We start from the raw sequence: 26,219 nt of genomic DNA on the forward strand, positions 1-26,219 counted from the left end.
CCCTATACTTGTTCTTCATACAACTCGGCATTGTGATTGGAGCCGGCAAGACGGCATGTACGCCATTTCCAGTCCGGTGGTCCGGTGGTCCGTTGTAGGGTTTGTTTACACATTTTTCTGTGTGAGGCATTTCCTCTTTAACGACGTTTCCTTTTAAACTCCTGTAAGACAAATGTTTGAGTGAGTGATTTTATAGTCCCAGCAAACTTAGGTCAAGTTGGTAAGAAATAAATCATGAATGCACCGTATAAACATAAAAAATGAAAGGAATGCGCAAATCTTTATTTGCAATGTGTCATTTACAACTCAAGTGAGTGAAGAGAAAAACTTATGAGTAATGATATTCATACTATGTTTTTGTATTACATTTTCATACCATTTTAGATGACATTTGATGTGAACAGTCATATCATTTGAATTAATCAGATTTTTAAATTTAGTTCATTATTAAATATACTGATAATTAAGGAAAACTAGTTAATTAAATAATGATTGTGGTATACAAGGAGTCTTTCTTCTTCTTTTCCTTGGGTTTTACAAATTTTTCAAATGATGTGGTTGTCCACATCAGATGCCTAGTATAAAAATATGATATAAAAACATAGTATGAATATCATTACTCAAAACTTATATGACATAAGTAAACCGTTGTAGTTACATCCATGTCATAAAAGTTTATAAAAATTTACACATGTTTTACCGCTTATTTTGGGACCGTAGGATCAGCACCGAACCGTGGAGGACAATCTAGTGCAGATGACAAGGAGGGAAGTGAAAAAACTGAATCAACAAAACAACACCAGAGAAACAGAGAGCGAAGAAAGGAGAGAGCAACAAATAAATAGCAGATGGAGAAATCATATGATTCTCAACCGAATCATTGATTCGATTCCTGAGATAATAATCTGAAAATCTTTGTTAGAGATAGAGAGAGAAATGGATAAGAACGGCGAAGGCGGAGATGGAGAAATCCCAATCCAAAAACCTAACACCAATCCTATTCTCGGCGGAAGCGGAGGCGGAGGAGGGTCATCGACGAAGGGAAAGTCATGCAAGGGTTGCCTCTATTACTCCTCCACCCAGAAATCCAAATCCAAATACCCCACCTGCGTCGGCTTCTCCAAAACCCTCCAGCAAGGTTGTCTCTCTCTCTCTCTCTCTCCCTCTCTCTCCCTCTCTCTCCAAATTGATGAATGAATTTGATGGTTTTGTTAATCCAATCATCCAGAAATCAATTCTTGGTGCTTTTAGGTATGCTACAACATTTACTGGCTCATTTGATGCTTATATTTTTCGTACTGACAAGAAAAGGGTGTGTCTTTATGGAGTATTTTATAGTTAATTTGATGATTATATCTTTTCGGGTTTTCAATTTTTCGTCATATATATTGAGTGACCATCTGAAACTTTATATTTGTTTTTATGCATCAACAAGATTAAGATATGTTCTTATTTATGGTTTTATATGCCCAGTTCCGAGCTACATTGTGGGAGAAACTGAATTGGAGGCGTCTAAAGCAGACCGGACGCTTGCCGATTTTAAATATGCCTGCGTTGGTTATTCGGTCTTCTTAGACAGAAAAGATACTCCTGCTGATCCACATAATAAACAAGCAGAATTGCCGTTTTGTGTTGGTCTCGAGGTGTTATATCTTGACTCTTATTTCTTTTTCCTTGTTTCTCTAATTGTAAAACTCATTTTACATATAATTTTACACTTGAAGACTGTTCGAAATTTATCTGGTGGAATATCATCACTTTATTATCTAATATCCTTATGTTTAAGTTAAAAGTCTAGTTACATTGATACTTCATAATATTCATACATTTATGCTTACAATCTTCTCGTTAACTCGGTTGATATGTGACATAATGAGCTTGTGTCAGGTACTGTATGACAAAAAACCTGCAGGCCATACGCATGCTCCGGCTTCTGCTCATAATAGAGAAGGTATATCAAGTTTTTCTTTTTATGTTTCTTTTGACTTTGTTAAGGAGGAGGGGGAATGCCAATAAGGTCTTGATTCCATCAATATTGAACAAATACATCTCTCCCATGGGGCACTTAGTTTCTGATACTAAAATGTCTCATGTTCTAAACCCGTCCTGCAAGTGAAATGCATGCCAAAATTCTTGTTAATTAGATTAGTGATGTGACGTTATTTGTCTTCATATACCATGTGTGTGTGTCTCTCTCTTCTCATTATGAAGAGCTCAACTTAGAAAATGTGCAGTATGATTTTATTGCATTCTCGAAGGGTATGTTTGGTTACCATCAGAATGAATTTTCTCAGTTTTGTTCTTTATTTTGCTCTATAGTTTCTCGCTTGATGTATAAAGTCAGATATATAATTGTTCTAAAAATCCCCGCCTAGCGCCGCCTAGGCATTAGGCACCTGGTCACCGTCCCGATTAATCCCTAGGCGTTTGAAAATTAAGAAAGGGCGCCTAGAACTGCTAAGGAGTCCGCCTAGTGCGCCTAGCCGTCCGCTTAGCCCGCCTAGACCCGACTAGGCACCCGTCGAGGTTGCGACTCTCACTTATACAGAAAATTGATAACTTTCATTTTGCAATTTATTTTTTCATTAAAATGTAACATACTTGTTAAATATTCGAATGAACACTCATTATATACTTGCTCCTCATGTTCTCAATATATTTTAATACTTTATAATTTATATGCTGTTTTATTTTGCAATTTATGTATCTCCATACAATTATGTATCTTTTTTAAGTATAAATAGACACTTATTTATATGATATGTTATAAATTTGCTTAAATCTGCCTAAGCCCCGTCTAGCCGCCTAGGAGCTAGGCCCCAGCCCACCGCCCAACTAGCCTAGCGTCTTTTAGAGCTTCTTATTGTGTCTATGTAGAATATCCAATAACTCTTTGCCTCACTTCCTAACAGTCGATGCTTTTGGGATAGTGGTAAATCAACAAACTATATCATGGTATTAGAGTCACAAACTGTAGGTCACCTTAATAGATATAAAAACTCGTGAATCCTGATTACCAAAAGAGGGACCCCATGTTGCATGTGTAATCACCCAAAAGAGGTGATCCGCCTGAGGGGGAGTGTTTCACACTGTACCACATTGATTGGGCTATGTATCCAATAGAGCTACATTCACATTAGGTCTCCACTGAACAGCTTTAATGTTTGGGAATGGTTGTAGACTGGTAAACTTTACCAAAGAACGAGATCCTGAGTTTGTATCCCTACAATTGCAACTTCAATATAGATTGATTTCCACAAGAGAGACTAACATGTGATGGGGAGTAGAATATGAAATAATTGATTAGTTCATATGCTAACAGCTTATGCTTCTTACTGGTGTTTCTGGTGAAGCAGCATAACATTTTCAATACGTGAATACTAATTGTCAAAGTGATTTGAATATTCTTGTAGCATTTACAGCAATCTTGTTGATAACTTTTTGTGTCTCCTCTCCAGAAAACAGTCGGCCTATTCCTCAACCTCGAACCTACAAACCAGCACATTCAGCAGGAGATGAATACCTCCGCAGGTAAGGCAGAAACTCAACTTAGCAGTGAATATGAGTTATCACTTGTCAATGACTTTTTTCACATGGTTTATTATTTTAATTTCCGGTCTTGTTTATTATCTTTCGCCTTATAGTTCAAAAACTTTATATTTATATGTGCAGGTTTAAGAGGAATGCAGTTCTAGTAGCATCAGGTGTTGCCAGAAATGTGAATAGAGTGGGCAACTACGTGAAACAGAGTGTGGATGACATTCTGTACCCTTACCGTAGAAGGCCCAAGTAACAACTCTTCCTTTTATTGCAGAAATAATTTTTATACCCTTCATTCCGTCACTCTTTTTTTTTGTAATAACAATATAATCATCCGGTGAAGGGACGGGGTTTTTACAGTGGAAATTCGTAATAATAGGGGTTGTAGGTCTGCCATGGTTACACCTTGTTTCAACATTTGTAATCACAAATACAAGACTAGCATGGTTGGTTGAAAATTTTATCGTGTAACGGTTGGCATTGCTTTCTTTGTCGGATTTAGTTTGTTTAGAAAACAAATGTATTGAGCTGTAATCCCATGCTAACCAAGTTTCTACGCTAAGGGCACGTTTGATGTCTAGGATTGGATTGAATTAGATAACCGATGGACGGAAGGTATATTGAAAGAAGGTCAACTTTAAAATTTTCTTTAAATTGACTGTAGAAGTCGGAAGGTAAATTTATCCTTTTGCAGCTGTTTGATTAGCTGTTGTTTGCCTGCAAGTGTGGAAATTATGCCTCGTTTGATTTCTAATTTCTGGGATTGGATTGGAGCAGATAACCCGAATGAATATTGAAAGTGTAAATGATATTCATTTGAGAAGATTAGAAGGGAATTTTTTTGCATCAATCAATGTTACTAAATTTACCTTAGGGGAAGAGGGGCAGTTTGTATCCAGAAAGTAGTGGGCTGAAGAGAAATGTCCTAATCATTGTGTCAATTCACCACTTGATGAAAGGGGTTCAGACTTGAAGAAAACTTTTATCTATCCAATTGAGAAACAACGTCGATGAAAGGGGGTTTAGACTTGAAGAAAACTTTTATCTATCCAATTGAGAAACAACGTCGATGAAGGCATGTAGGTGCACTATTACGTGGTAGGGGTTGTAACTTTCTATGAATTTTTCATTTCTCACTCAACGACGGAACTTTACTTATTTCTTTTTCCTCTTAATTTAAAGATGATTGGAATGATAAGTTTATTTGATGAGTAATCGTTCTTCTACCTTGAAGTTGGACTCAAAAAGCTATAGCTAAACAGCTGCATAGAATGTCATTGGCTGAGGTTTATCCTTTCACCTTCTACCGACATCATAGTTTGCATTGCGCAATTGCTAACGCATTCTAATCTCACAATGTCCATTTCTCAACCACTTCAATTAGCTAGTTATATTATTTGCTTATCCACGTGTCAAAGGGTCGGCAAACTTTAAGGGTTTTCGTCTAAATGCAACCGTCATTTGTTGAAAGCTATGCTATTGATTTATATTATCTTTCGTGTAGAAGGAAGGAACCGAACTCAAAAATTTTATTTCAACGGTCAGTTGTTGAAAGCTATGCTCCTATTTATATTATCTTTTGTATAGAAGAGTGGAATCGAAATCAAGATGTTTATTCCAACATTAGGGAAGGGAAAAAAAAAAAAAATACTAGACCAATAGTTAGTTGATAACAATACTATTAATTTGAGCTTTGTATCATCACAATATCAAATTAATATGTTACTACCTAATGGAACAGTTTATGAACCCTACAAATTTAATTTTTTAGGATATAAACCAATGTTCTATATGATGAAGTCTTTGTGTGATCAATATTGCATATCAAGTTCATCAAATTATGTTGTGCGATCGTAAATTTGGTATAAATTTACGAAAGATTCATCTTGATCAATAACCTCAATCCATAATCTAACACCATAAGCGTCTTAGCTTACTACTATTTTGCTATCCTCCAGTTGCAAATAACGTATCTTTAACATAGATTTTTTTTTTTTTTTTTTAATAATTAGGACCATTCAATCTCTTAATCTTCATTTTAAGATCATCCCTCTAAAAAATCATTTGAGGTGATCGTTTAGCCATTCAAATGTATCAAATAAGTCATAAGTGTAGGTATCAAGTAACATATTCATGATGAACCGTTGATTTATTTATACATTTGGATGATGAAACAATCAAAAATTCAAATTATTTTTTGTAAGGATGATCTTCAAATGAAAATGAAGATATTGAACTGTTCGAATTATGAAATTTCTATGTTGAAGATATTGTTATTTGCAATAGAGGAATAATGAGCTCATCCCCCATGGGGAAAGCAATAGTATTATCCAATTGGTAAAGAGAGACCAAGAACATAACAAACCCTTATTAGTTAAAGTACCTTTACATAGAGAAATTTACTCATCGATCACTGATTTAAAACCAAGTAATATTTCATCATCATCGTCTCCTCGTCTACTTGAAACTATTAATTCAAAGGGGGCAATTCAACCTGTAAGTTGGCACAGCAACAAGCTGAACCGCTTTTGGTGCAGTCAGTCCAAACACATCATTCATGTCAAGCTCACTAGGCTTCATCCCACCGGGCAACTCCCATGCAAAACAATGAAGCAGATGAGCCACAGCCATCTCCAACCCATACAGCCCCAACGCCATTCCTGGGCACGACCTCCGACCAGACCCAAAAGGAATAAACTCGAAGTTACTCCCTTTGAAATCAGGCGAGCCATCGTCCAGAAACCTCGAGGGTTTGAATGTTTCTGGCTCGTCCCATGCAGTCGGGTCACGAGCAATAGCCCATGCATTGATCCAAACCCGTGACCCGGCTGGGAACGAGTAGCCAGCCACAGAGGTGTCTTCCACGGTCTCGTGTAGGAGGAGAGGGATTGGCGGGTGGAGACGGAGGGATTCTTTGACTGCGCATTTGAGGTAGGTTAGGTTTTCAAGGTCGGTTTCCTGGAGCCTACGGTTCAATCCAACGACATCAGTGAGCTCTTGTTGTACTCTTTTGAGATCTTCTGGGCTCTTCATCAGCTCTGCCATTGTCCATTCGATCACTGATGCAACCGTTTCTGTTCCACCAAACATCACATCCTACGTATATATGGGATAATCGTATTATTTAGTACTAAATCAATCGGAAATGATAAATATAGTAATAATTAAGTACATGAATTCCTTATGAGAATAGTTTTCTCTCCTAATTCCTTACAAAAATAGTTAACAACAAATACTTAAAATCAGATTTGTTTCTTAAAAATTAATAAAGTGCATCTATTGTCCTAACTTAATCACTTATTGGTATGTGTTGAATTTTATCATTAGAAAATCTCGATGATATTAGAAGTATATCTCTCACACATAAAAATTGTATATTATTTTTGTTTTTCTCCGATGTGTGACTATTCACCAACAAAAATATAAAGTATTAATAAAATTTTAATTGTCAAATATACATACCATAATAAGTGCTTTGATATTGTCTCTGGTGAGCTTGAAGCCAGAATTGGGGTCGTCACCTTCCTTTCCAGCATCATCACTAAAGTAAGCTATCAATTCGTCCACCATATCTGTATCAGCAGCCTCACTGTCATCCTTATTCTCCACGTTTGCTTTCCTCTTAGCCATGTGGTCGTCGATGATCTTGTCGATGAAAACATCTAGTGATTTACGTGCCCTAGCCATTCTGTCCTGAAAACCCTGTGCATGAACCCAACCCAACCATGGTAGAAAATCCTGCATGTTAAAAGCTCCAAAAAGCTTTGAAAATTCTTGCAAAATCTTCACAAATTCGCCTTGCCCTTCATGTGATCTTGACCCAAAAGCCGCCCGATATGTTATGTTCCTCGTTAGAGCGAAAACCAACTGCCCGATATTCACCGGGGAGCCGGTTTTTCCCGCCACGGTTTGGACCATCTCATTGACTTCCTCGCGCACTGAAGCCCATGACTCAGCCCGTTTTCGGCTAAATAGATTAATGACGCAAATTTTGCGCATGCGACGCCAGAACGGGCCGTAGTTGGCAAAGGCCATGTCCGCCCGATCGTAGGTCAAGTAAGATAGGGCAACGTTGGCAGGCCGGTTGGCGAATAAGTTGTCTTGGACTTGGAGGATTTCACGGGCCGTATCAGGAGTTGATACTGCAATAATATGTATAACCCCCATCCGGAGATGGAGGAGACCACCATATTGCTTGGCCAAATGGGCCAAGCCACGATGGGTAAGTTGGTCCGTCATAAGCATGTTGCCGATGATGGGCCACCCTTTTGGGCCTGGCGGATATGGGAGTTTCCGGCGGGAACTAAACAGGAAAATGAAGGAAATGACGAGGAGAAGAAGAAGAATAAGCAACATGGGTGAAGATTGCAGGGATTGAAGAGCTTGGCGAAGGAGTTCCATGGCTTTGGTTGTGTTGGGAAAATGGGGTTGGTGAGGTTCGTATAAACAATGAGAGTTCTTATATAATTGATAAGGGATCTGCAGCCTTTAATGAGGAATGCACTAATGTGGGAAGTAATAACTGGCGACTTTGGTGGTGATATTTGCTATGTATTTTATCTTGCAAACGTCACGCGTTGTCTTGTGTATATTGCCAATGGGAATTTTGGATCCACTTGTTTGGAAACAGATTATACCCTATAGTTAATTAAGGAAATAATTGACTTTTTACAAAAGAAGGAAGAATAATTTGAATTCTTACCATTTTGTCAAATATGCTAACTAGGCTAAAAGACATTAGATGCTCTCTAAGGGAAATGTCATATATGACGTTGCTTTCTAGTTGTAATTTGACTTCTTACCATTTTGTCAAACATGCTAACTAGGCTAAAAGACATTAGATGCTCTCTAAGGGAAATGTCATATATGACGTTGCTTTCTAGTTGTCTTTTTTCATCGCAAACAAAGATAGAGTTATATGGTTTGAATTTAATTTTATAATGCATGAGTCTTGTTGACAACTAATATCAATTTAAATTTTTTTTTAATAATTAAAGTAACTATAGGATGGTTAGGACCAATATATTTATAAAATAAATATTTGACACATAAGATTGTAGGTACATAGGTCATCGATTATTTATAGAAACGCAGAGGTCACTATTCTTTTTAAAGCAATGTGATGCTAGATTTGTTACAGGGTTATAGCTGCTATGGTCGTCGATGATCTTGTTGATGAAAACATCTAGTGACTTACGTGCCCTAGCCATTCTGTCCTGAAAACCCTGTACATGAACCCAACCCAACCATGGTAAAAAATCCTGCATGTTAAAAGCTCCAAAAAGCTTTGAAAATTCTTGCAAAATCTTCACAAATTCGCCTTGCCCTTCATGTCAGCTTGACCCAAAAGCCACCCGATATGTTATGCTCCTCGTTAGAGCGAAAACCAACTGCCCGCCATTCATCGGGGAGCCGGTTTTCCTTGCCACGGTTTGGACCATCTCGACTTCCTCGCGCACCGAAGCCCATGAGCCCGTTTTCGGCTAATAGATTCACGGACGCAAATTTTGCACATGCGACGCCAGAACAGGCCGTAGTTGGCAAATGCCATGTCTGCCCGATCATAGGTCAAGTAAGATATGGCAACATTGGCTGGCCGATTGGCAAATCAGCTGTCTTGGGCTTGGAGGATTTCGCGTGCCATATCAGGAGTTGATACGGCCATAACATGTATGACCCCCATCTGGAGATGGAGGAGACCACCATATTGCTTGGTCAAATGGGTTAGGCCACGGTGGGTAAGTTGGTCCGTCATGAGCATGTTAGCGATGATGGGCCATCCTTTTGGACCTGGCGGATATGGGAGTTTCCAGCGCGAATTAAACAAAAAAAATAAAGGAAATGATGAGGAGAAGAAGAAGAAGAATAAGCAACATGGGTGAAGATTGCAGGGATTGAAGAGCTTGGTGAAGGAGCTCCATGGCTTTGGTTGTGTTGGGAAAATGGGGTTGGTCAGGTTCATATAAAACTATGAGAGTTCTTGATATAATTAATAAGGGATCTGCAGCCTTTAATGAGGAATGCACTAATGTGGCAGTGGGAATTTTGGATCCACTTGTCTGGAAACAGATTATACCCCAGTTAATTAAGGAATTAATTGAATTTCGACAAAAGAAGGGAAGAATAATTTGAATTCTTATCATGTCTAAAGGAGATGTCATATATGACATTTTTTACCGCAAACAAAGATGGAGTCAAATGCCTTAATTTAATTCTTCAATTCATGAGTCTCATTGACAACCAATAGGATTAAAATTGATTTAATTGTTTAATTAATGTTTGACACATAGATTGTAGGTATTTTGTCATCGATGAGATACAGAAACTCAGAGATCACTATTCTTTTTACAGCAGTGTGATACTAGATCTGTTACAGGGCTTTAGCTGCTATGTTCATGGCAATTTGATGTGAGAACGAACAATTAGTAAACTGAATGGAGCAAGAAATTGTTGATTCACAGTTGACCTTGTTTTGCTTCCCTTTTGCTATATTTGAGAGGCAAAAGAGGAATAATGATATTGTATCAATGCATGGTTACGGATAAATCCCAGTTGCCCTTACTTTGAGCCCCTGGTGACCCGTGATGAAAGAGATAGATCACTTTATTTATGATGGATTGCAGAGTTCTCTCGCCGCTGGGGGAACTCTAGTTTTCTGTGATCATACCTTGTACCCCTAAATGTCAAAATTTTCCGACACAAGTTCTCAGATCAGTCAATGAAAGCTATGCTGAACAAGTGTATCCTTTATGTACCAACTGACGAAGGCGCAATGCTTGGGCAGAGAAGACGACGACTTGAATATATCCCTTGTCCGCATTGTCCCCAGGCCACTTGAATATATGTATTAATTTGCTATGTAAGTGAAACTATGACCTTTTATTTTTATTTTTGGTAATTCAATGGGGATAAACAGGCAAGTCGTGGATTGTCTAGTGTGTCATTAAGTGAAGAAAAGGGGGCTAAACAGCCTCAACCAACTGACTTTCTGTCAAAGAAAGATCGAAACGCAGCGGAATAATTAGAAAAGCCTTAAACCTGCGTCTAAAACTTAAAACACACCAAGAACACAATCTCTAGAATCATTACAATTTACAACAGAGTAGACATGAGGTGACTTATGACGCTGAAATCGTCTTACGTTGGTGTGACAAGTTTGTGCAGGAACTCTGAAGTGACTGCGTAAAATTTCACTGACTGCACCTGATTGACTGATTTTTCAAAAGTCATTGTGCTAAACACATGTTCACTATTCAAGAGTCATGCATCAAGTCCTCAGTTGCTGAGTTGAACTAACATGATCAAATCTTCAAACTGTTTTGAAACACAGGAGGGCTGAGCAGGGGGGAAACTTCGGTGCAAACAGTTATCACGCGGTGTATGAGCGTCGCGTAATTTGAGAGAGAGAAAATTGGATAAATAGCAAGTTACACGGTAAAATCCTCCCGTGAATACTCTTGTAGTCACATGTTCGTTTGATGCATACAGTAAAATCATATGATTGAGTCGAGAGAAGTAAAACTTCGATGCATATATATAACACCATAAGAAATTTAAATCCAGATTCAAACATCACCGAATCCATAGTTACAACACAGAAATTACGAATTTTTAAAAATTAAACACAAAACTAAAAAATAGGATAATCAAACTCAGAACTTTGGGCACACGGATAAATATATTCTATTTGACCTATAAGTCCCTTGCTAGGATGTGGAATCCCAAACACATCTTTGTGGTGGCTGGAGTACCGGAATGTCACACCGAACAGCAATGGCAAGAATTTTTTGAAGCTCATGCGCATCTAGAGCAGCTGCGATCCGGGCGGAACCAGGCCAGGTTTTAGGGTGATCTGCCAGCTTAAACAAACACAAGTTCAACATGTCCGCCTCATCGCTTACATCAACAACTTCCATATTCATGAGTGCCGACGCCTTCTCGATGGCTAACTTAAGTTCTTCTTGTCTCCTCATGTCCTCCAGCAGGGGATGATCAGCCATCTGCTTATGAATAGCGTACTCTCTCAAAGTACGAAGCGAAACTGGTAGATCTTGTGTTGCATCCATTCTAGGGTTCAGAAAATAATTAATAACATTTAATCAGTAACCTTATTTTGATTCAAATAAACAATTAAATTCCTGTAAATTTGAGTAAAACCAAAATCTATACCAATTACATAAAACAAAGAATTCACCATGTATGCCAAGTTAACTGATTTAGTCTAGGGTTTTTACAATATATATTAACAAGAAACTTTTATATACTACGCAAAATATCCTTGTTCATACTATAAAATTGCATTAAGACATTTAACAGAAAAAAAATTGAACATACATACCTCTTATATTGTGGCGCTAGAGAGTTTGTTAAGCTTCAACTTTCAGTTGTCCGATATGATGCAGAAATATTGAGTTAGTTGATTTCATTCGTAGATGGGTAAACCCTTTATATATACATCACAAACCTTGGCTTCAAGGATTAGGATTCCTTGGAAAGTGTGGAGAGCTAATTTACGTTTAATTATAATACTTGTAGAACAAGGTTTCCTAGCTAGGGCTTTATTCTATCGGATACCTTATTCCATCGTGAGACCAAATAGAGGAAAAAATAGTAAACAGGTGGTGGCGAAGAAGGCGAACGGAAAGAGTGGTCAAGGGGAAGGCTTAGGGTTTACCACATAAAAAATATATGGCGATCGAGTTTTGTATTTATTTTAGACCTTTTTTATTGGCACCCCACAATGTTATGAATACACCCTATTTTCTTTTATTTGGTCTGAATTTCCTTTTCTACCCTAATTTAAATTAGATAAAAACAAACAAACAAAACCAGCACCACCTTCATCATCCGAAAACCTACTCCTTCTCGATAGCCCCCCACCATGGCACCTCCATTAACAAAATGATCTCAAATATACCAAAACATATGCCGACTTACAATTAAACTAGCCAATAGTCTCATAGAAAGTCAATTCCTAGTTGACACAGTAGGATTGCTTTTCTACAAGTAGCATTTTTCAAATTTTCCACGGCCATCAAGTTGGTATCCCTGATTAGGCTGATATTGACATTATAAAATTCAATTTTATGGTATTTCATGTCCTGCAAAATATTAGCGGAAGTGAGAATTCTAGAGAGAGAGAGAGAAAACGGCAAGAAAGGGGGTGGCTATCATTGGGTAACACCAACAAGGAAGGTGGCAGAAGGGTGAGCAGTTGAGATAGAATGTTAGAAGGTTTTAATTTCTTAACTATTATAAAAAGGTGGTCTTAAACAATGAAAGGGCTAATATTGGAATTTTAAAGAATAATTTTGAAATTGGGGTGTACTCATAAAATTATGGGGTGTTAATCAAAACACCCTTTATTTTATTATTATTTTTTTTACGGATAACACCAAAGGAAACGTGGGGGGAAAATATTAATTTAGGATGAATAAACAAATAAAACTGGTAACAACACACTTCCTCTTTCCTTTCAGTCTCTCAACATCGTGTATAACTTAAATTTTTGTCAACGTGTTAGTCCTTTTACAAATTACACAGTTTTTCATATTTAATCCTACTATGTAAGGTTAGTGATATTCTTTTTCACTTGTAAGTGAGAGGTTTTAGGTTCGATTCTCGCCAAATGAGAATTTGAACCACATTATTGCTAACTCATTATGAGGCTAAGACCACCTCCTCCCCTGTAGATAATATCATTTGTTCAAAAAGAAAAAACAATTCCACTATGATAGGGTTTACCTTGTTTACACAAGGGTATTTTAAGACTAATTAAAATAATGTATAACTGTTAAAAACTCAGAGATGGGTCTTGAAAGACCCTAGGAAATGAGGAAAGATCAATATACTAGGCTCACAAGCCAACCCTAAGGACCGAGTGCTACTCTAACGACTATCACTAATGACCACTCAAAGCTCTGGATTTTCTATCGACAAAAGGGAACAAGCAAGAGACTTATTTTCGACCGCTCAAGTCAGTTGATAAACATGATAACTTTATGGCACAAAGCTTTAATGGCAGGTCTATCTAAACGTCAACTCCAAGACACAAAATTGACCAACAATAGAACAAAAAGTCTATGAAAGGATATGAATGTTGTCAGACTAAGCGCTTGGCTTAATTGCTTTTCAACGACCCTCACACGAGCACTGAGCTCGAGGAGTGTCAACCTTGAAAATTAGCAAGTTGCCGTGCGCAAATGTCACTTCTTCTCAATGTGCCAGTCAAACAGTGGAGAAGTAGGTTACAAACTATGCCTACATGTACAACATATTTGCTAGTGGGTGGTGAGAGACTTAAAGGCCCAAAACTTTTAGGGCTCATTTAGGGGCATATATAAAGGATCCTTATAAATGATTAGATTCATGATAATAAAGTTTGATTACTTTGTACCGAAAATTATATATTGTAATTCACACAATACATACATACATATATATATATATATATATATATATGTATGTATACATATACACACCAGACCACTCCAATGGACTTGACCCATTCTTAGAGTGAACCACTTAAACCTTGTTGTTTCCATGTTAGTTTTACTCTTGCACCTATTAGGGGTTGACTGCATTGGTCCTTTGTTGACCTACTCTATGTTTTGAACGTTAACATAACTCTTACAATAGTTTAGATTATTATTAGGGAGCTGTTGTGGAGACATAGATTATCCACATCCAATAGGAGGAGAGATTTTCAAGTAAGTTGTATTCAAGGTGTACTCCACATGTCATAATACAATATTTTCCCGAGTCCTTCCCCTTATTTTATGACATGTGAAGTACCTGCTTGAATAAAAAATTTCTCCAATAAAAGAATCACACATGGAATTTTAGATCAATTGACGATTTTACCCTTAACATCATGAGCATACCACATCAGACCTCAAAAGGCTAAGTATCTACATGTCCTATAGGTGATGGGCCTTCGGGCCCACACAAATAACAAAGAGTTCTTTGGGTCCATGATATCCCTTTCTTGGCACCATGACTTCCTTGGCCCAAAGATATAGGAGTTGACTCTTTGGAGTCTCTTTTGAATGTCCTATGCTCCAGCGTCACTACTTGGCAAGGGTGTTCCAGGGTTCTTCCAAAAGCTAGACCTGGCATTCGTGTCGTGTTTTCTGTATCATGTCGTTTTCATGACATACCCGATATCTTAATGGATCGTGTCGTGTAACACCCGTTAAAGTAAGCAAGTAATATGACCCGACCTGTTAATATTATCAGATAATATGACCCGACTCTTTGCCCGTTAAATAAAATATATTTTAAGTCAATAAATAATGAAAATGAAAAACATAATTTGATCCAAAAAATAGAAAACATAATACTAAATTAGTATATGTATGCCACAATGTCACATAAATATTACTTCAAACATAAAAAAAAAAAAAATTATCTTTCAAGTATTAGGTACTGCAAAATAAGAGTCTAATGAAAAAAACATTAATACATTACTATAAAATACCAAATGTTCAAGGATAGGCAAAATGAAGGGAGTTGTGTTTCAAGGTTAAGAACCTTGCATGTTTATATATGCTTTCACATTTTTTAGACTTATACATTAATAATTATGAATTTTATTTATTTTGACCTCCCTTAAAAATACTATTCATGAGGGTTTGTATGGTTTTAAAAATTCAAACGACGATGTACCCATACTCAATGCGTAGAGGATGCGATCATGAGCTTTTGCATATTTTTTCACATTTTTTGCACTTGTACATGAATTATTATAATTTTTTCAAAAGTGTTTGGCACGTTTAAATTACTTGATACTCTTATTTTTATGTGTTTTATAATTTTTTTTTAATCTCACTCTGTGACTATAGTACACTATAAAAATAAATAAATGAAACTTAAAATTTTCAAATTTATATAGAATAATAATACTATGACTATTGTATTTTATAGTAAGTTTTTCAGTAGTTTAAAAAATTAAATCATCAAAATAATTTTTTTCTTAAAGTATCGAAATCGATTACCAGCGTGTCACCTTCGTATAAACCTGTTAAGGACCTGTTAGTAACGGGTTTTTATCGTGGGACCCGATAATGACCCGATTAGTTATTTTATTACTATGAACTCATTATTTTTATGTCGTTTTACGTGTCCTGTAATAAATTACCTGGTCTACCAATAGCTGCCCGTGAAGTGTGGTCTGCATCACACTAGCAGAACATAATGGTCAACCTGGTATGGCATGCGGCCTTACCTCCAGCTATCAGCGGGGAGTCTGTTCTCTAAATGGTTAGAAATGTAACATTATATTAATATTAAATTTTATTATTGAGTGAATATTGTAATTTAATTAAGAGTTTATATTATTATAATAATTGTAATTACCTACAATTATTATAATAATTAATTTTCTTATGATGACGTGAGGCGAAAAACTTTAACACTATGTTTGAATGAGGAAAATAAACCTGAAATTTGGATAAAAGTCAGAATTTATAAATTAACATACATAAATTTTCTTGTTTGAATTCATAAACATAGAAATTAAAATTTCAACGTGGAAAAAAAAACTTGGAATTTGGGATCTCAAATTCCCAGGTTTAAATTTCATATAAATACGTGTCATTTTCCAATTTTTATGATTGATAGTTTAAAAATAACAAATTTCGTATTTAATTCCATTGTTATTTTAAGTTAACCAAACAAGAAATTCAAAAATTTTAGAAAATAAAACCTCATTATTTCAATTTCTGTCTTTTTAAATTTCTTTAGTAAACTTAAATTTCTTCATCCAAACATAATACAAATAAGAAAAGGGAAGTTTGCAAACTCCTCATCCATGTGTTATTGTCGAAGCCATTACTGCTCTTGTAATATCAGGTATGGTTTTGTACCCTAATATTTCAATCGCATGAGATGCAAGCCGTATCAGAAAATTTAATGAAAAAGAACGAGTCACTTCTGTGTATGCAATGCGTCTCCTCTATGGAGTCACACCCATCCCCCAAAGGGTATTTTATCTCTATAAATACAGCAACCCCATTGTAGCATAATATACAATTTTCAAATATCCAGTGATTCCGTAAAATTAGAGTCTTTTCGAGAGTCATTGAAAGAGAGTTTCTGCATAATCTTGGTTTGCTTGTTGTTGTGCTTTGGAATGTTACTATCACAAGAACGGAAAGTCATATCTTGAGAAATGAGCACGGAAAATCATAAGCATTAGTGTGGGTCTTAATATCGTCTTAAGAGCATAGTGTCCAACACTAGCTTCGACCAAGTAACATGCCTCTACAACTTTCTTTCCTGTTTAAATACTACAATTATTGTATTGTATGTTTTGATGCATTAATCAAATTGGTATTTATCAAGTATCGTTGCTATATGCCTTCTATTTGTTTGGTTCTTTAATTGGTGATCACCATTTACCATTCAAAATTTTCTATGTTCTAGTTTCTCTCAAACTATTTCGCCTAGGCATTGGAGGATCTTTGGTCGATACCCTCCCTTGTATTGGGTGTTCGTCCATTAGGCTAACGGTGTTTCTTGTTTTGTAAGTGTTATTTCATCAATCTAATTACGAATGAAATTTGCATAAACAACTGTTATCGGCACTCTAAGAATCTCATTTTGCATTCCAAACTTTCTCTAAAAAGAGAAAAATACACTTATGAAGAGTTCAAAATAACATTTTAGAGTGCCATAAGCTCCATATTATTATCTTCTTCTTTTTTTTTTTTTGGGTCAAACAATAGATTTGTCAGATTAGATATTAGGTTAGGGAGCCGGTGGGGTTGGAACCCACGCCATGATATAAGGGCAGCACTCTTCTTCACCACTGTGGTAGAGGGCCACTTGCAAGCACCATATTATTATTGCTTGCAATAAAAAAAATGCACTATTAATGTCCATAATGAAGTAATGACTAAGTTGTGGGTATTTTAGAAATGTGAAAGATATAAAATTTAACATACATGCTTAATTTGGTAATTTGCTAAGGGGATCGGTAATTTGCCAAGTAGATCCTAGCCATTGAGGGTTTTTTTTTTATTTTTTTATTTTTTAACAAACGATATTATCTACACTAAGGAAAATGGAGTGGGCTTAACCTCACAATTGGCTAGCAATAATGTGGTTCAAATTCTCCTTTGGCGAGAATCGAACATAAGACCTCTCATTTACAAATGAAGAGGAATATTACTAGACCGTAGTACTAAGTGGCCCTAGCCACTGAGTTTTAGCTAAGAGAAAAAAAGATGAGTTATACTTAGAGCACTTCCACCCTTCTCAAATCCCCTAGGGATAGTGGATTAAATCCCCTTCCTTCTCCAAAACTCCTCCATCCCATTCCAATCCCCTGGGTTCTGGGGGAGCCTAGTTGCTCACCTAGGCTAAAATCGACTAACCTAGCCCCTAGGCCATGTGACGCAAGGCTTACATAAGCTACAATTAAAAATACAAAAAATTATAAATAAATAAAAAATCATAAAAAATAATTAAAAATATAAAAAAATGATTTTTTTTTCTTTCTATAAATACCTAATCATGTTCTTCCACCTTAGAGCAACTTCATCGTTGCTTATTGCCTTGGGATAGGCAACCCAATCCACTCTCTCCCTCCCCAAAACACTCGAGCCCACTCGGGCAATTGGACCCAATGTGAGCCCGATTAAGAAGTCAGACAATAATCGCCTAGCCTAATGCTCTGCCTATGTAACGTAAGGCTGACGTCATTTAGATTATCAAAAAATTATAGAAATTATTAAGAATTATAAAAATTAATTAATTTATATAAACACCTAACCCTGTTCTTTCACTCTACGATGCATTTCAATATTTTCAAATACTTTCAACTAATCTTTTATTATTATCCGAAATTAAAACAATCTTTTATTATTTTATAAAATAAAAAATACTAATGTTTTATTACAAACTGCTTGGGCTATTCATTTTAGGAGTGAAAATGCACTTGGGCATTTACTGTTTATTGGGGATTGAGTTGACTATTGCCCAGGGGGACTTCCTACACTGGAAGTGCTTTTACGCCACATTTCAATATTTTCAAATATTTTCAAATATTTTCAAATAATTTTAACCAATCTTTTATTATCATACAAAATTAAAAATAAACTTATGTTTTATTATTTTATAACAAAACTTTAATAATATTTTAATACCAATTGTCTGGGTTATTTAGTTTAAGGGTGGAGATGCACTTGAGTAGCTACTATTCACTTGGGGGATTGAATTGTCTATTGCTCGGGGGCTTTTTCGGAGTGGAAATACTCTTATAGGAAAAATCTAGGAGCTTGGAGGGGGTGAATTGTGACATCCCACATCGCCAAGGGAAGTGATCCTTATATGTATATTCCCATCCCTACCTAGCACGAGGCCTTTTGGTACCGTTTGGTACGTGGGACGGGACGAAACAGAGTGGGACAAGGCGTTCCGTCCCACATTTGGTGCGCCCAAAACGGGTGGAACGAGCTGTTCCACAGGACGAGTTTTGGGTGAATTTTCGTTCCACCTCAACCCCCTGGAACGACTTGTTCCACATCTGTCGAACACAAAATTATAACCTCTTCGTCTCCTTTTTCTTCCTCCTTGTTTCCATCTGAGGGTATCTTTGCTCCCGCTCCGTTCCGTTCCGTCCTATCCCGTCCCGTCTGCATACCAAACGATACTGTAAACACGAAAAATTCCTGAAACAAGAAACAAGAATACGTGTACAAAAATAATATTTTTGTATTAATGATTTTTAGGGTTACAATCTCTTTGTAATTTGATCCTCTGATTCTATCTTCATAGGGTGTAGGTTTGTGGATGAGCTGTTGATCCAAAGGGTCGTCGGGGCTTGATCTAGGGATGAACAGTTGATGAATGGATCTTCAAGGGGCGTTGGGCTTGATCTTGAAGAATGGGTGTATGGGTTTGTTGAGGTTGTTGATCCAAAGGGCCGTTGGGGCTTGATCTTAGGATAAACGGATGATGAATGATGAACACTTTCTTCAAGGGGCCGTCGAGGCTTGATCTTGAGTTGGTGGGAGTTCTTCAAGGGCCGTTGGGGCTTGATCTTGAATGAGGATTTGACGAAGAACGAAGATTGCTTTCTTGATCCTTCGGGATTTTCTTGAGAGCTTTAGAGCTTCAAGGCTTCAAGGTTTTGGTGTGTTATCCCTTTCTCTTGATGGAGAAGCCTATTTATAGGCTTTGAGAGTGAATCACTACCATCCATTTTTTTGGTGAAGTGAGTGGATGTTGTAGGTGAAGTAAATGGAGTTGTAGGTGAAATAAGTGTGTGAGGTTGGTGAAGTAAGTGGAAGTTATAAGTGAAATGAGTGTGTGATGTAGGTGAAATAAGTGTGTGAGGTTGGTGAAGTAAGTGGAAGTTGTAGGTGAAATGAGTGTGTGATGTAGGTGAAATAAATAAATGTTGTAATTTTAATACATTGGTTAACATTTATTTCACTGAAATTTCGATGTCTACAAATGCCCCCACTTCAAGGCGCGTCGTATACATGTGCTTGTCACGTGTAGAAGATGCGTTTTGAAGTCCCTTAATGTAGATGTCAACCCAAGGGCCGTCGAGGCTTGATCTTGAATTGGGCTGGAAATTTCTTCAAGGGCTGTTGGGGCTTGAACTTGAATTCGACTGGAAGATTTTCTGGTTTCCTCCAATCGTTGATTTTCCACAGGCTTAATCTTGAACTAGGCTGGAGGATTCTTTTGGTCTCCTCCGAAGGTCTGAACTTACTCCTTTTATCTGGAGTTGAATTTGATTCAAGGGTGGTGAACACTTGATTTTGAATCGGACATGTGATTTCTTCAAAGGCTGTCGAGGCTTGATCTTGAGTGAAAATAGGACCATGAGCGGTTTCAGGATTCAGACATATGGCAGGCAAGCACGAGGTGAAGGTGATGACCTGTTTCTTTGTTCAATCTTTCCAATTCATATTGAAGAGGGTTAGAGGATGACTCAGCATATGCAGTTGTTGCGTTTGCTAACGATCCACAAGATTGATGTTTCATTGTCACTCGTCTTAGCTGTTCTCCAGGCAGATGTGGTCCCTTCTCTGGAAGTGTATCAACCGTTGAAGATGACTACTCGAGAGCAACGCTAGGTAAGCAACCAGGGAATAGATTTTTCAGGCAGTCGGTTCCAGATTGGAAGACTGATTCCAAGTGCCGGCTGATTGCTCTCTTTCTCTTTGCCCTACGAGTAAGAACAAGGACAAAGGAAAAGACATGGAGAAAGCATGATATGAGATACTTTTTCTTTTTGAAGAAGTGTTGACGATTTAACAGCGTCGCGCGGCGAGGCTTTGCTCTTTGGTGACGGCGCCAGCGGAGGGTTGTTGAGGCTTCTCGAGCTCTTTGATTAGAACAATGATGTCGAGCTTGGATTTGACTTAAACTCCTCTGTCTGGATGGTTCTGCAGGGGAAGGCGTCGTGCTCCAGCAATTTGTTCCAGCTCCTTGTATCGCATTATTCTCTGCTTGTTTCTTTTACATAGCCCGAGATGATGCGCAACCCTTTGCCTTTAAATGGTCTTTCAGGGCATCATTTCTCAGTAATTCATCTATGCTTGGCAGCTTCAATGTAAAGAGCCGACACTCCGTCACCTGTCCTGGAGTATGCGCTAAGGGAATTCGAGACTCACCAATAATTGAAGATGAGTACTTGAGAGCAAAGCTAGGTAAGCAACCAAGCAAAGGTTCTGGGCAATCAATTCCAGATCGGAAGTTTGATTTCCGGTTCCGACTGATTGCTTTCTTTCTCCTTGTCTTGGAAGCAAGAGCAAGGGCAAAGGAAAAGACAGGGAAAAAGCATGATATGAGATACCTTTGCTTTCGCCCTTGATGATATGAGCTACTTTTGCTTTTGAAGAAGCAGCGAATGAATCAACACATATATTTGTTGCGTTTGTCTCCATATGCTTCGATCTACCGTTTCTTCCTGCCTCATCTGTACTACAGGCATCTGGGTATCTTCTTTGGGGGTACATCAATGGTTGAAGATGAGTACTTGAGAACAGGGCTGGATAAGCAATCAGGGAAGGGATTCCAGGCAGTCGGCTCCAAACGGGAAGCTTGATTCCAAGTGTCGACCGATCTCTCTCTCTCTTTGTCTTTCAGGGAAGAACAAGAACAAAGGAAAGGACGGGGGAAAGACATGCTATGAGATACTCTTGCTTTCAACCCTAATGATATGGGATATGTTTGCTCTCGAAGACTTGGTTGAATAGGTGCTCTCAAGGGAAGAAGAAAACTGAGCATATTGAGAGGTTTGGTTGTAGCTACATTCTCGGCCGACAAGAAGAGTCATGCGTTTTTGGATGTATGCCTTACCATGAATGTTGACATATATAGGGATTTTAATGGCAAGTAGTAGTGCGGGTGCGGCTTTGTCACCCACGCTTGTCGGCAAAAGTGTGGTGGTTGGGATAATGACCTTCACGCGCTTTCAACTTTGTCAGAGATCTTTGACAAAGTTGCACGCGTTATCTGAAAAGCTGAGATTGCGTCTGAAGAGCGTTGACGAACTTTACGCAGGAAAATCCGGCTTTTAAGATTTGAAAGTGGCGTCTCTTCGATTTTTTTTATTTTTTATTTTTATTTTTTATTGCTGGTTGTGTTGCCTCTCCTTTTATAGAAGTATCGATCACATCCAACGTGCACACTTTGAAGATTACCTGCTTGTGAAAATCATCTTCGGTGTATTTTTTTTTTTTTTTTTTTTTTTTTTAGATTTTACTTCGTCCCACCATTTTCTCTTAACATCTTTGAAAATGGCTAACCCATCTAACATTTGCTTAGATTTGAGTCTCAGCGGTGATACAGGTGCGCCGCGGCAGGGTAATATATGGTGCCCGTCTTTCTGATCTTCTAATGGCCCTCTTACAGGTAAGGACTCTGTGATACAGGATGCAACAACGGCTATGGTAGTAGCTAGGAATCTCCTCACTCCTAGAGATAATAGGCTGCTTTCAAGACGGTCTGATGAGTTGGCCGTTCAAGAGTCCCTAGCTCTCAGTGTTCAATGTGCGGGCTCTGTGTCCAACATGGGTCAACGCCTACTCGCTCGATCCCGTCAAGTTGAATCATTGATGGTGGAGGTGGAAAATCTTAAACAAGAGATCAAACATCTTAAGCGCGAGAATAGGGATTTGCACGTGCTTGCGAATAATTATTCGACGAGCATGAAGAGGAAGCTTGATCAGCTGCAAGAATCTGAAGGTCGAATTCAAAGTGACCGTCAAAGGCTTGCGGCTTTCTTCCAGAGGCACCTTTTTCCTTCGTCATCTAGCGTTCAACCAAGAATTGAAGCCTCGAATGATCTATCTTCGATGCCTCCCACTCCTGGAGTTTTGCTCAGTAATAGGGCTTCTCGTGAGCAGCTTTTGTGAAAGCTCCATTTTTTTTTTTTTTTCTGTACGCATTTGTAATTTCTCGGAGATCAATGGACATGCTTTATTTCATTCAGCGTATTGTGTTAAGTACAAGCAAAACATATTAAAATGTGCTACTTCCTTCCTTTTTTTTTTTTTTTTTTTTTTTTTAAATGATACTTTTGCAAGCTGGTGCCGTGCACCATCCTTCCCCTATTTTCTTATTTTCAATGATTCTGTCACCACCATCTCTTTTCCTTTTTCTTCTTGATTTGCTAACAGTAGCTTGCACCTTTTTTTTGTGTGCATGTACATTGTTCTGATGACGAGTATGGTACATTGGCATTGCTGGGTTCCTTGCTGCACCGCATGCAGACTTTTTTTTTATTTTTATTTTTTTTATTTGCAGTCATCTTATTACATTCTTCAATGCATGCGGATTTCTGTTTACACAGTCATCTCATTACATTCTTCACTGCATGCGGATTGCTATTTGCACAGTCACTGCAACATTATTTGCACAGTCGTTGCACTTCATTCGCTTCTTTGGGTTCATGTGCACATATATATATATATATATGTATGTATTTATGTCGGATCAAATCGTCACTGCACAACCATTGCACAGCCACTGCATTGTTTGCTTTCTCGCATCCCGACTGCCCTGTCCTGCAATCCTACGCTGCCGATAACTGAGTATTCTTCCTTGCGTGCTATTTCCTTGAAGAAGTTGAGTCCAGATGTTAGAGTTCACCAGCTTGCTGCAATAGACTTGTCACTAACCCAAGTCCAGTCTTCTCAGCAAGCTGCTTCGGGAGATTATCAAGCCACATAAACTTCTTTAGCTTCCGTCCAAGTATGTCTAGATGCGTTGATATGAGAGCAAGAACAGTTGGCATCGAAGCATCACGACTTGAAAGCGTTCTCGGGGAGCGGGGAGCTACACTTTCTCAATGCCAGGAGGAGATTTCACGCCTAGAACAAGAGAAAGACATGGCTATAGAGTTGCCCATCTTGTCTCTCACCGAGGTAGAGACTTTGAAGACTTTGGAAGGCTTGCTTGAAGATCGCCTCCGCAGTTTTAGGGACATAGTTTTCGAGTAGTGTCTTCTGCCTTCTATTTTGTAATCAGAGTGTTTGTGTTCTTGAATTTGCTCTTTATTCTCCAAAGTGTTTGTGTTTTTGTTGATGATGTGACTGTACTTGAAGTTTTGAAGTTTCAAGTTGCCTACATACCCTTGGTTGAGGAGGGATCAAGTCATGACGTAGTTCAAATGAGTGATGGTTTTTTTTTTTTTTTTTTTTTTTTTTTTTGGATTTTAATGGTGATTTTGGTGATGATTTTGTTGTACACAGTTTATGCTCTTGCGGGCCAGGACCGTGGTGCATTTGCTTTAGGGCTAGTAGCGCTTCAAAAATCTACCGTTGATGGGGCCGATCTTCAACCCGTCTTCTGCCATGATTAAGTAGGTGCCATTGGTGTAGACCTCTTGTATTACGTAGGGTCCATCCCACTTTGATGTGAACTTGCTTTTTGTCTTGTGAGTTGTAATGATAGGCCTACGCAATGCCAACACGAGATCTCCGCTTGGAAAGACCTTGGGCGGACTTTCTTGTTGAATGCCTTGGATAACCGTGCTTGGTAGCATTCCAAGTGTTGTTGAGCTTCGAGCCTTCTTTCATCCAGCGCTTTCAACTCTTGAAGGCGCAACTTTGCATTTTCTTCATCAGTCAAGCCTTCTTGTATAGCCATCCTTAGTGAGGGGATTTGACTTTCGAGCGGTAGAACAGCTTATACGCCATATACGAGAGAATAAGGTGTAGCTTGGGTAGGAGTCCTATGTGTAGTCCTATATGCCCAAGGTGCTTCACTTATTCTTTCATGCCAGTCTCTCTTTGTTCGGCCGATTACCTTTTTCAGGAGGTTGCACAGCGTCTTGTTGAATGCTTCCGCGAGGCCGTTGGCCGGAGCATGATACATGGAAGACTTGTGCTACTTGAACTTGTATTTGTCGCAAAGCTCGTCCACGAGTCGGTTGGAGAACTGCTTTCCGTTGTCAGTGATAATGTAGCGAGGCACCCCATATCGGTGGATGATATGCTCCTTGATGAAACGAACAACAGTTTCCTTTTTTACTTCCCTTAAATGTATGGCTTCAGCCCACTTAGAGAAGTAATCTGTTGCAGCTAGGATGTAAGCTTCCCCTACAGATGACTTTGGCGTAATTGGTCCTACAACGTCCAATCCCCATGCGTCGAACGACCATGAAGCAACTGTAGGGTGTAATGGTTCAGGCGGTTGATGTATGAAGTTGGCGTGGAATTGGCAGGCTTGGCACCTTTTGGCGTGTTCCAGGCAGTCTTTCACCATGCTCGGCCAGTAGTAACCCATTCTTTTAAGCTGGAAATGTAGCTTTGGTCCAGACTGATTTGCCCCACACACACACCTGAATGTGCTTCTTCCATGGCTTGAATAGCTTCTTCCTCACCTAGGCATCTCAGGAGCACTCCTTCAAAAGAGCGTCGGTAGAGTGTTCCTTTGTAGTAAAGGAAGCGAGGTGCTCGTCGACGTATTTCAGAACGGTGTCTAAGATCATCTGGAAGTTTTCCGTGCTCTAAGTAGTCGATTAGCGACTGTCTCCACTCTTCAGCATCGACTGGAAGTACTGAGATGACATTTGTATGATCTAGTGACATTTCATTAACGAGCGGAATCACCCATCTTTGGAAAACTGGCACGTCTGCAGCTTCATCTTTTCCTAGTGTCATACTCGAGGCTAGATTGGCGAGAGCGTCTGCCATTTGATTTTTCTTTCTTGGCATATGTTCTAGAGTCACGGCTTCGAACTTTTGTAGCAGTTGAGTTGCTAGCCGGAAGTATGGGACGAGATCATCTTTCCTTACCTCATATTCAGTTAAGAGTTGATTGATTATGAGCTTGGAATCGCCATATACCTCAAGAGCTGTGATTTCCATGTTGATCGCCATTTAGATCCCGATGATCAATGTTTGGTACTCAGCAATATTGTTGGAGCATAGCTCACTCAGTTGGAAGGAGTAAGGTAGTATTTGCCTTTGTGGTGACATGAATACTACTTCTGCCCCCGCTCCGTCTGCTCGTGCGGATCCATCGAAGAACATCGTCCATGTCGGGAAGATGTCGATGTAGAACACCTCCTCGTCAGGCAAGTCGTTTGAGATTTTCCAATCAGTTGGGATTGGATGATCGGCAAGGAAGTCTGCTAGCGCTTGTCCCTTGACGGCTTTAGCTGGGACGTAAATGATCTCATATTGATTAAGAAGCAAAGCCCATTTAGC

General features: G+C 38.4%; 2 protein-coding genes across 2 annotated transcripts; one reads left to right on the forward strand and one right to left on the reverse strand.

The window, feature by feature from the left end:
- The first annotated feature begins 774 nt into the window (after positions 1-774).
- LOC137727441 (uncharacterized) lies at positions 775-4,079 on the forward strand. The gene is made up of 5 exons (XM_068466300.1): positions 775-1,138; positions 1,474-1,643; positions 1,888-1,951; positions 3,459-3,531; positions 3,673-4,079. Exons 1-5 carry the CDS (start codon positions 937-939, stop codon positions 3,791-3,793), a joined length of 630 nt encoding a protein of 209 aa, XP_068322401.1. The 5' UTR covers positions 775-936; the 3' UTR covers positions 3,794-4,079.
- Positions 4,080-5,953: 1,874 nt separating this feature from the next.
- Positions 5,954-7,967, reverse strand: LOC137730314 (cytochrome P450 84A1-like). Its single transcript, XM_068469384.1, has 2 exons — positions 7,003-7,967; positions 5,954-6,636 (listed from the first exon to the last, which is right to left on the reverse strand). Exons 1-2 carry the CDS (start codon positions 7,939-7,941, stop codon positions 6,016-6,018), a joined length of 1,560 nt encoding a protein of 519 aa, XP_068325485.1. The 5' UTR covers positions 7,942-7,967; the 3' UTR covers positions 5,954-6,015.
- Between the last annotated feature and the right edge of the window lie 18,252 nt (positions 7,968-26,219).

This window comes from Pyrus communis, chromosome 3, assembly GCF_963583255.1.
Source record: "Pyrus communis chromosome 3, drPyrComm1.1, whole genome shotgun sequence".
Classification (NCBI taxonomy): Eukaryota; Viridiplantae; Streptophyta; class Magnoliopsida; order Rosales; family Rosaceae; genus Pyrus; species Pyrus communis.

Excerpts from the sequence above, each read along its gene's own strand:
- LOC137727441 (XM_068466300.1), top strand. The coding sequence starts at position 937 with ATGGATAAGAACGGCGAAGGCGGAGATGGAGAAATCCCAATCCAAAAA. Across the intron at positions 1,139-1,473 it reads CTCCAAAACCCTCCAGCAAG|TTCCGAGCTACATTGTGGGA; the intron begins GTTGTCTCTCTC and ends TTATATGCCCAG. Across the intron at positions 1,644-1,887 it reads CGTTTTGTGTTGGTCTCGAG|GTACTGTATGACAAAAAACC; the intron begins GTGTTATATCTT and ends AGCTTGTGTCAG.
- LOC137730314 (XM_068469384.1), bottom strand. The coding sequence starts at position 7,941 with ATGGAACTCCTTCGCCAAGCTCTTCAATCCCTGCAATCTTCACCCATG. Across the intron at positions 6,637-7,002 it reads ATATCAAAGCACTTATTATG|GATGTGATGTTTGGTGGAAC; the intron begins GTATGTATATTT and ends ATATATACGTAG.